A 10,793-nucleotide genomic window follows, 5' to 3' on the forward strand; every position below is an offset into this window, starting at 1 on the left:
TATCTTCACACGTCGAGAGATTATGTCTACACATCTATTGGTGAGCCAAGGAAAACCATAGTCAACTCATAGAATTCTTAGGCAACAATTCATGCAAGCAATAAAATTTCAATTTTATGACGAAGTTTCTCCAAACATCTTCATCTCCAATTTCCTTCCTTCAAAATCTTTCAATCACAATTTAATTTATTTAATTACAAACAATTTAACCTTATATTTTGATATTTCTCATTTTGTAATCACAACATAATACCCTAAATCAAATTATACAATTAGAATTTAATAATTAAACTTTTTAAAGTGAACTTACAGAGGAGAAGAGCACCACTTACTGTCCATGTTCCAATTACCATTCATTGAATTTGACTAATTAAAAAGCCAACTAAAAAATCATTTAGTGGGCCATAGCCACCCATTTTTTGGAAAAAATAAATTAAAAATGGTTAGTAATTAGATCAATTGTGCAACTTTGATGGTACCAATAGTGTATGATTAGTGGGGCATTTGTACATAAGTGTTGGATCAATTGTGCAATTTTTTTTGTTGTCAAATAAAATGGGTAAGGGGCAATAAGGAATATGTTTCAAACAACAATTTGAAATGACCACTTTTTTACCCTTGTACACATAATGGTTCCCACAATGTTTGTCTTTACTACCTAGAAGTCTAAACAACAATTATAAGCAAGTAAGTCTACCTAGAAGTCTAAACAACAATTATAAGCAAGTCAGTCTCATATGAAGACAACCAAAACGATATTGAAATCTAATGTACCGATGAGGAAATTAGGATGAAAGAAAGAAAGAAGGATTCTTTTATAGTCCACGATGTCGAACGGTCTATATATGGGTTTAGAGATGGCTTATAGCAATATGGGACTACAAATGGCTTATAGCAATATGGGACTACCTTGTACTCCTTGGGAGAGGCACTTAATTTTACTACAGACGAGGCATACATACCTTGCCTCCTGGGAGATTTGAACTTGTGACCTCTCTTTCAAAAACACAAATTCTCCTGAAATATATAAAATTAGTTATAACAACTACTGCATTGTCATTAGCACACATTACAACCATTCCCACTTAGCCTAGTTTTTAGAAATAAAAAATTAATTATAGTTTTCGAAATGCTCCCTTCCGGGGAACCCCTAGCATCGTTCGTTCGTACAGCCTTCGAAAATAGCAAAATATATGAAAAAAAACCTTCAGTAGCAATAATCATTGGTCCAGTGCCCCGACTGGTTACCCATGACAGGAACAAGATAAATGGCGTCATTGGAGTGTTCCTAAGCTTCTTCAACCACTTTACGGACTCCGACTGCTCACTTAAAATTTCCCATCACCATGAACAGAAAAAGTGAATCTGGGTATGCTAAACACTCTTTTATCAATAATTTTTATTCAAGTTGGTGTTAGTGGATTCCCTAGTGTAGTTTTTGATTGGAATATGCGTGAGTGCGGTCGTTGAGGAAATACTTGCAGGAAAATCATTGTATTTTATACTTGGCACACACTTAAATCCCTCAATTCTTTGGCTCAAGTAGTGGAATATTCATATTGGATGGATAGTGGAAGGAGGGACCGTGTACTTGCTTTTACTTTCTTTGTTTTCTGCTGGACCCCGCTCCATTTTAGTGTTAGTGTTTCTTCTGCAATAAAGAGGGCTCCTCTTTAAATTCAATGGTAAAAGGACACTTATGAAATTGGAATGTCCAAGTGAAATGAATGTACAAGAGTAGAGGAAGCAATTAATATATCACTCCTGGGTTTTCTCTGCTGTGAAGCTCAGAATGGTGAGTGGGAATTGTCTCAATGTTAGCTCAGCTCCTGCCAAGGCAAGTTATCTTTTCCCTCCTTTTCTTTCATGTGCTGAACACGATGACTCTGAATGCTGCAAATCTTCAGTTTCATAACATTTGGAAGATTACCTCGAATTACAGGGATATCTAGTGATTTCCTGTGTGTTTAAACTACTGTAGACAAGAAGATAGCATCTACTGGTCAAAGGGCTACATAGTTAGATTGTATTTATATTGTTTATGTTATTGTTTTCTAGATTCTATTGTGTGATATTTTTTACATCATATTTCAAATTACTACATTCCATGATCCATCATGGATGGTTGAAGAGTTCATAATTAAACTAAGAACTATTTTTGAAAACATGATCTATACAATCACTTCTGCTGGCAATTAGCTGGGTTAATGGTCATGTGGGTGTACTGTTAGTGGTAAGTAACCAGAGTTATTGATAGTTGAAACAGTGAGAACTGTTGATGTACAGTGATATGTGTCCATTTTGGGGCAATAGGTCCATAGAATCCTTGCTATGTTTGTATCCAAAAAGACTACTCATATGGTTGGGGACTTTTCTAATGGATGATAATAGCTATGTTGGCCTCTTTTTGATGTTATCGTAATGTTGTATTGAAGACCGGGAAGTTAACTGATGATAGAATTTTACAGGTAACAGAGGTAACTGTTTTGTAAGAAACAAGCTTGTCTGAAGTTCAAGGAAGGCCCTCGACCTTGGTTTTCAGCTTTTTATATTAGTTTTTTATTAAAACGTGTTCAAATTTATGTATTTTCTATTTGTTTATTCTTTTGAAGTAAATCTATATATTAACCAAGGTACACAAATAGTATGTTCTTAAAAAAATCAGACAGAATGATGTCACATTGCAAAAGATGAACAAATTGGCAAGCTTGGAAGGCAAGCCTTGCCATGAACTACCAAAAGGAGGTCCTCCTGGAAAGGAGTTTGTTCCAGGCCACAGACCGAATGGTGGAAAGACGACAAGGGGTCACATCTAAATGGTGTTTGACGATCTACTTATGAACCGGTGTGGGATCTTGAACTTTGAAGAAAAAAATAAAATATTGATTAAAGGCATTCAGAACCTTCAGAAATTCAGAAATGCGCTTATCTGCATCTTTAATAGTTTTGATTCTTTGAGAAGAATTCCATGCCTTTAGTCTAGATAGTTTAATGACACAATTCCTTTCAAAAGGATGTTGGATGATGATGGAAGTAGAATCATAAAGAATATGACTACCTGTAAGCCAAGGTTACAGAAATGAATTCTTAGTTAAAATAAAACTAAATTATCATCTCAGGTGTGAATTACTCTTAAATGACAATAGGATGTACCAACCATTGAATGAAACGTTTAAAAAGAAATTGTTTTCTTTTGGTTTGAGTTGAATTTAGTAATGCTCTGTTTAGAACTAATCATGCAAAAATGTCATATATAAGTTGACTGCATTTCTCCAATTACACGGGCAAGAAAAGGCATATATTGTCACCTTTTGTTTCTATAATTGTGATAGTGATTGGTATATCTTTTGGGATTTTTTTCTGTCCATTCACTTTGTTGAAATTTGCCTTTGGATCACTTACAGGATTATGCAGATGATGACATTCAGAAGGTACGATCTGCAAATGATTGGCTTCCTGTTACATCATCACGAAATGGCAAATGGTGGTACTCTGCATTCCACAATGTCACTGCTATGGTTGGTGCTGGAGTACTCAGCTTACCCTATACTATGGTATTCTTAGGATGGTAAGTCTATGGGTAGTATCTTATACAGGCACACAAGTAAATCTACAATATTGATGTGGGTAGAACTAGACATTGATGTGTAATAAAATCCTCATGAAGGGATATAGCCTCTGTTTTATTCAAGCATGTAATCAATAATATTGGCATATTAAATAGTCACAAGGTGAGTGGAGCCACAAAAACGCAGAAGCACAGATCATAGATGTGAATACCTTTTAGAAGGATACTGATATCACATAAAAAGGAAAATTATGAACTTTTCTAAATAACATCCATGCATTCTACAGCAATTCATCAGATGCTTTCTAATTTTCAGGTTAACATATGCATGCAGTTTCAGTGTGAGACATGCTATGTGACGCAAAATAATTGAAAGATTTGCTTGTATAAAACATTGTAATACATGGCGATTCATTTGCCTATTTCTAAAGTTTTGACATTTTTTATGCCCCTTTTTCGGTTTCATGTGTAGGGGTCCAGGTATATGTTTGCTTGTCCTTTCTTGGATGATTACCTTATACACACTCTGGCAGCTGGTTGATATGCATGAATCGGTCCCAGGAAGGCGCTTTGATAGGTATCATGAGTTAGCACAGTACACACTTGGAGAAACCCGTGGACTATGGATTCTTGTTCCCCTGAATTTGACAGTTGAAGTGGGTGTGGACATAGTTTACATGGTTACTGGAGGACAATCCTTGAAAAAGTTTCATGAGACAGTATGCCATAGTTGTGGAAAAATAAGACAGTCTTACTGGATCCTGATTTTTAGCTCTGTCCATTTCTTCTTAGCACAATTACCCAATTTGAATTCTGTGGCAGGTGTTTCCTTGGCTGCAGCAGTCATGTCTCTCAGGTATTTTTCCAAGAACCCCTCTATTATAAAAAACAACTTTAAATGCATTTATTGCCATGAAGTACGAGTTTATTGGCATTCATACAACAAACCCATTTTGTTAATTGTCCCCCGTCACCCTCGCGCCCTGGCCCCAGAAAAACCTGTCCCCTGTTTTCGAGATTTGGGGATTTGGGAAACATCTCCCCACAGCACCACCACCTCCGCCATTTCTGTTGGGAATGCCATTGGGTCACTTGCTATATAGCACATGTCATTACATACTGATTGCAACTTTTCACTCTGTGAAAACTAGTTGGCCTTTAATTCACAGAGATGTTATATTAAAGATTTTGCCTTGAAGATTTTGCCTTGAAGATTTCAATTCACCTCTATTTTTACATCAGCACCGTCCCTCACCACAGCTCCATTGCCATCCCCTCACCATCCCAAATTTAAGCCCTTGGCCCCTCGATCTTCGAAACCCGTACCCGCACCTGCTGTCCCCATCAAGAAACTCCATGGAACTATGGTAAATATCCTCTATACCATCATCAGTCATGGCTTGTACACAAAGGTAAACTAAGGACAAACTTTAAGTATCAAAAGAGCAAACAAGCTAGATGCTTATCAAGGCTCTATCTTTAATATTATTCTTTAAGTGTCATTGTTGGAAGTATTTGGTTAGAAGTAATCCATGAAATGGATAGGCTCTGTACTTTAATCACATATCTGCTGACTGAAGATGATGTTTTGTGTTTGACCAGCTACTCTACCATTGCTTGGGGAGCCTGTTTTTATCATGGCCAACTGGAAGATGTAAGCTATGGTTATGTACACACAACACCAGCAAACACAGTTTTTCGTGTGTTGAATTCCTTGGGAGTAATTGCCTTTGCATTTGCTGGACATAATGTAGCTCTGGAGATCCAAGCTACTATTCCTTCAACCCCAGAAAAACCATCAAAAATTCCTATGTGGCGTGGTGTTCTAGTTGCATATTTTGTAACTGCACTCTGTTACTTCCCAGTAGCTATAGTTGGTTATTGGGCCTTTGGTCAGATTGTTGATGACAATGTGCTATTGACACTTAAGAAACCAGACTGGCTTATTGCAGCTGCAAACATGATGGTGGTGGTACATGTTATTGGTAGTTATCAGGTAGATTTTAAAATATTATTGTTTGTGCTTTCACAATTTGCATTGCAGCTGCATGATAAAGACCAGTGCATTGGACTTACGGATCTTACATGGGAATGCTACGTTTCTTGTGATAAGTATTGCATTATACCAAGGTATTGTACTTACATTTTTTTCTATAATTTCAGGTGTTTGCTATGCCAGTGTATGATATGATTGAAACAGTGCTTGTGAAAAATTTTAGCTTGGCCCCAGGATTTTGGCTTCGTTTACTTTCTCGATCTAGTTATGTTGGTAAGTCACATTGGTTGTATCAATTTTTTAACCATTTATAGTCAGTAAATCCCTTTTAACATTTCTGAGTTTTGTTTTAAACTATATTATAACATGGGTTACAGCTTTCACCTGTTTCATTGCTGTTACATTTCCTTTCTTTGGGGATCTGCTTGGCTTTTTTGGAGGCCTTGCCTTTGCACCAACCACCTATTTTGTAAGTTCTGCACATTATATATAACATCAATTACTGCTTTCCAGCAAAATTGGATCGAAAAGAGTAGCCTATACAGGTTAAAAGTACCTGTTTAGTAATTTTTTAACTTTTTCCGGTTTTGTTCAAATCAATAGCATTAGTTAAGTATACTATCTTGTATCAAAATTTCATTTTCTTAGAAATGTCTAAATGTTCCTAAAGCAAAAGAAACGGATATTAAATTTTCACTATACTTTTTCTTTACAGTTGCCCTGTATCATGTGGCTTATCATCAACAAGCCCAAAAGGTTCAGCTTACCCTGGTTGGTCAATTGGGTAAGTCTTTCAAAATAGTAATACATTCAACTTAACTAAGTTCATGTGGGTTAGTGTGAATTTGTCTCAGATTTTATAAAAAAATATTCAGCTTCCTCTTATAATTTTCTCCTACATAAAAAGGGTTATAAAGGTAATGCCCTTAACAAGTATCTTTTTAATCAAATGGTGCATCTCCTGATATTCTATTAATTTTATTATAGTATATGACTCCTAATTTGATCTTTTTTGTGCAGTTCTGTATCATTTTTGGGGTTGTACTGATGCTAATATCAACAGTCGGAGGTTTAAGAAGCATTATAATCGATGCATACACATATGATTTCTACCAGTAAAATATGATCGAAGTTACATGCAAGAACACGGGGATATTATCCTACTAAATATTGCTTCTCTATTTTCGTTTCAAAATCGGATGGGTGATATCTTCTTCTAAAATTGAAAAGGAATTGATGAGGAAATTATATTGTACAGTAGAGTAAGAATACCTCTTCTATTAAAACAGTATAATTTTGAATAGTTTTTATGGAAAATTTGTTAAAACAGTATGATGATATTCTCCTAGTTTGGAAGAAGATAGGTTGATATCTCTAAAGCTTTAGATGAATTTTCTAGAAATATTGTGGGATGAAAAACTGCTCTCATCAGCGATTAAGTTCCATTTTGAATTTTATAGTTTCAGAGAAGACCCAGAAAAACTGGATAAGTGTTAATCTCTATATTTTTGAAAAATTTTATTTCTTAATACTAATATTTCTGGCTCTTTAAAAAGAATATGTCTTCTGTGAAAATATTGGGTTTTAACTATATAAATGATGCAGCATGTATGCAAATAGATATTTAACTTAGAATATCAGTAACACATGCACAAATATTGTATTCTATTGTATTCTATAGCTCCCTTATGCATTCTTGCTGCATGATAATATTGAAAGATTTTAACATAGGGAAAGTAAAGGTGAAATATGTATATTTATTTTGAGGGACATGATGCAATTACATATCAACAAATGGCACAATCTTGTGTGAAGTTGGGATCATTCCTTGATCTATTATCTAGTCTTATTTTCACACGTTTTCATGTATTTGATCTTATCCACTCCATTCATAACAAAAATTTGACATCTGAAAAATAACAAAATTAAATGTGTAGCCAATACCGATGGTCAAAAGATAGTTGTCAATTGTTTTAATCAAGAACTTTTGAACTGTAACTCAAAATCACAGCTTCTTATGTGTCTTGGAAGCAAATTGCTGAAATCTAGATTGGATTGTTTTTAGAATTTGGTAGAGCACTCCTACATGTGTGGAATCAGACTTGCATCTACAGAGCTAACTATTAAAGTTTTAACAATTCAAATTAAAGTTTTGGCCACCTCGCACTCATTTCTTTTACACTTGAACTAGCTAAACATATGTTTGCATGATTTATTATTATAACCTTGTATTTAAAAGTATTATCTGTGATTATCAAGTAGTCATTCAAATATCATTCACATTTATAAAAAGGAGCATGTTACGAACATTTCAATTAGGGCACCTAAAAGGAATCTAATATTGCATGGCATAAGTCTAGAGCATTTGCATCTTTGAAGCTTGTTGTCCTTGATCTTTTCTAGTCCTGCCAAGAGGGTTGAAAATGACTTTTATGATCTAGCACTCTCCCCTCAATGTTTATAAACATCACTAGTCCTTAACATTTATAGAGGAGCAAACTTCAAGATGAACTGTAGAAAAATGGTAGGCTTTTAACCAAACAAAGTTTATGGGTTATAAGATAGATCCATCAATACGATGATGACTCGAATGTATGATAAGACTAAAGCTATGACAATTTCGAAATATTTCGGAAATAGATTAGATTCATTTTCAATATAAAGGTAGTTCAATTTCAGAGTCCTATCTTAGCATTTAATTACTTAATTATCAATCCCATGTCTCAAATCAAGGCGGCAAAAGTGTTATAAGTGGAATGGCTCTTCACGAATATTCACAGTTGAAAATTATTCACAAAGGAAGAAAAGAGAAAAACTCGAGGAGAATTCTGATGATTCCAGTTGTTAGACATTACTGTTGTTGATTCCCTTTCTCTTTCTCCCTCGTATGTTCTATTTCCAAATGCTGGCCAAAAGGATAGCCTTTGTGATATGGATTCTCTTGAAGGTCTTCAAAAAAGTTATGCTAATGAGGACAAAGAGACCAAGGAAAAGAGGATTCTGCGTCTAAAGATGATTATGCTGATGTGGACAGAAAGTCCAATGAATAAGAGGCTTCTGACTGTAAAGATGAACCTTTGCAGATATCTAGGATCTTCAGGTCAGGGTCGAGAACTTAGAATATTTGTGGGATAGCTTTGTCGAATGCCCAAGTTCCAAGAATAAGTGTCTAATATTTATGATTCCTTAAAGCTCTTTAAGAAGAGAATCATCGATCTAGAAAATATTATGAACAAAGTAGCGAAAATATTTAATGTTCTGATGAGGAAAATTGCGTTGCCTGTGGTTATAGTCAACCCAAGCTAGATAAAAAATATAAAAAGTAGAAAAAGAGGTTGGGTATGAGGATGTCACAAGGAAAGCAAAGAAGGCCCTCCTCGTGGAGTTGCTGATTAGGACAACACTCTAGATGCTATGGTTTCAGACTATGGATTTTTTTTTTGTTGTTTTATGTTTTCTATTGTTTTGCTCTTTCCTACTGTTTTGTGTTTCAAACTAGTCTAGTGGCTAGTCTTTTTGGGTTGTCATCTTGTTTACTGATGTCTTTCTCTATTTTGTAATGGTTAGCATCTCGTTTCCTTATTAATATAATAAAAAACATAGCAAACTCATTTTCATTTATCAGAATGTTTTCTCTTGAAGCAATATAAATTATGAGTTTGATTATAGATTATAAAAATACAAATAAATATCTGATAATATTAAATTGTCGACATGGTATAAAGATTCAAGTAAATCATAAGGAATCAATCAGTGTCATAAAAAAGTATGTATTTTTTATAAAATTTATCTTAATTAATTTGTTCAAACTAATAGAATTTTAATTTTTTTAACTTATTTGAAAGAGCTTGATACTCCACATTTTGTTCTTGTGAGACTTTTATATTGATATTGAAGAAGATGGAGATTTGTAGCTATTACCAATTTTGGTAGAGCTGGTATTATTTGCTACATTTAAGGTGAAAGGTACATTCATTTTTGTTGATAGTTTATTTGCAATGAAGTATCTCAAATGAATTCAGTTTATTTTGCAAAACTCATAACCAAAGATATATCAAAATTGCATAGTACTGCTATATTTTATTCATTATGAAATGAGAAAGCATACAAGATTATTTAAACATTGTTGTTTCATGCCTTAAGGATGAAAAAGTGTTTAAAAGTCCCACACAAGCCGTGGGAATGACTGGACCACATTGATAACATAGGATCAAAGATATACAACTGGAGATAAGAAAAGAAAGCTTATAACGAAATATTATATCCTTCATTGCCTATTCAATGTTGAGGTTGATGCTTCATCTTCAACTCTGTTTCAGCTTCCTTCCTCTCTTCAGTCCTTCATTCCCCACTTTCAGGTGTACCTACAAGATGTTGAGAGGGTTGTTAGAGCTCGAGACATAAAAATTCATCATATGTTATCAATAGTTGAATAACTTAAACCTATAATCTAGAGGTCTACTTTAAATATAGGTGCCCACAACCTGAAAGTATTCCCATGCTTCATAGGATTGCAAATTAAGCATTCATTGTTTTGACATCACGGGTGCATTCCTTCGTGACAACAATTTTTGGCATGTCTGATGGGACACGTTGAGTTGTCTCAGCTCATTAAAGTGATGAATAATGATGAACAACTAATACCCTAACCGGTACTGAGAGGGGGGGGTGAATCAGTACACACAAAAACTTGCTTCAATATTTTGACATTCTCTGATCACAGATAACTGGTTGTCTATACCACTGTACTTAACCATAGCAATACCGGTTAACAGAAATACTTCAGACAACTAAACTGGTAAAACAATAGTACTTCAAATAACATCCAACAATTCTCAAATCTAGATAGCTATTTTACCGGTTTGATCATGCATGAGTTGCATTAGTAATATCACAACCATTTAACACTACATGCATATTCAACTGAACATAAACTACTCAATCATCACATGAAAAATACATAGCCCATGACACACAGGTTTTTCACGTGGAAACCCAAATGGGAAAAACCACGGTGGGGATGAATACCCACAAGCTTGTTTTTTAACTCTTTTGAAGTCCGCTCTATTAGGAGCCTAGTCCAGTTAAAGACTTTACAATAAGGTTCTGTTAGGAACCAATCTTGTTAGAGATCGCTCGGTTAAGGGATGGCTATAAACCCTATTAAAGGTTACCTCGCTAGAGGATTTAAAGAACTTAATGAGCTTGAGTCACCTGGTTAGAGGATTT

The 10,793-nt window shown here is 34.7% G+C and overlaps 1 protein-coding gene across 1 annotated transcript; it reads left to right on the plus strand.

Annotated features, from left to right (window-relative positions):
• Positions 1-1,210: 1,210 nt before the first annotated feature.
• On the plus strand, positions 1,211-7,124 carry LOC131059837 (lysine histidine transporter 2). The gene is made up of 8 exons (XM_057992885.2): positions 1,211-1,837; positions 3,405-3,568; positions 4,041-4,424; positions 5,171-5,564; positions 5,732-5,837; positions 5,942-6,033; positions 6,280-6,348; positions 6,585-7,124. Exons 1-8 carry the CDS (start codon positions 1,793-1,795, stop codon positions 6,681-6,683), a joined length of 1,353 nt encoding a protein of 450 aa, XP_057848868.2. The 5' UTR covers positions 1,211-1,792; the 3' UTR covers positions 6,684-7,124.
• The last annotated feature ends 3,669 nt before the right edge of the window (positions 7,125-10,793 follow it).

The sequence above is a fragment of the Cryptomeria japonica genome, chromosome 10, assembly GCF_030272615.1.
Source record: "Cryptomeria japonica chromosome 10, Sugi_1.0, whole genome shotgun sequence".
Classification (NCBI taxonomy): Eukaryota; Viridiplantae; Streptophyta; class Pinopsida; order Cupressales; family Cupressaceae; genus Cryptomeria; species Cryptomeria japonica.

What these genes read in the sequence shown, in the direction of transcription:
- LOC131059837 (XM_057992885.2), top strand. Translation starts at nt 1,793, where the DNA reads ATGGTGAGTGGGAATTGTCTCAATGTTAGCTCAGCTCCTGCCAAG. An exon ending in TTGCACCAACCACCTATTTT is followed by an intron (nt 6,034 to 6,279) that starts GTAAGTTCTGCA and finishes TTTTCTTTACAG; the next exon opens with TTGCCCTGTATCATGTGGCT. An exon ending in TACCCTGGTTGGTCAATTGG is followed by an intron (nt 6,349 to 6,584) that starts GTAAGTCTTTCA and finishes TTTTTTGTGCAG; the next exon opens with TTCTGTATCATTTTTGGGGT.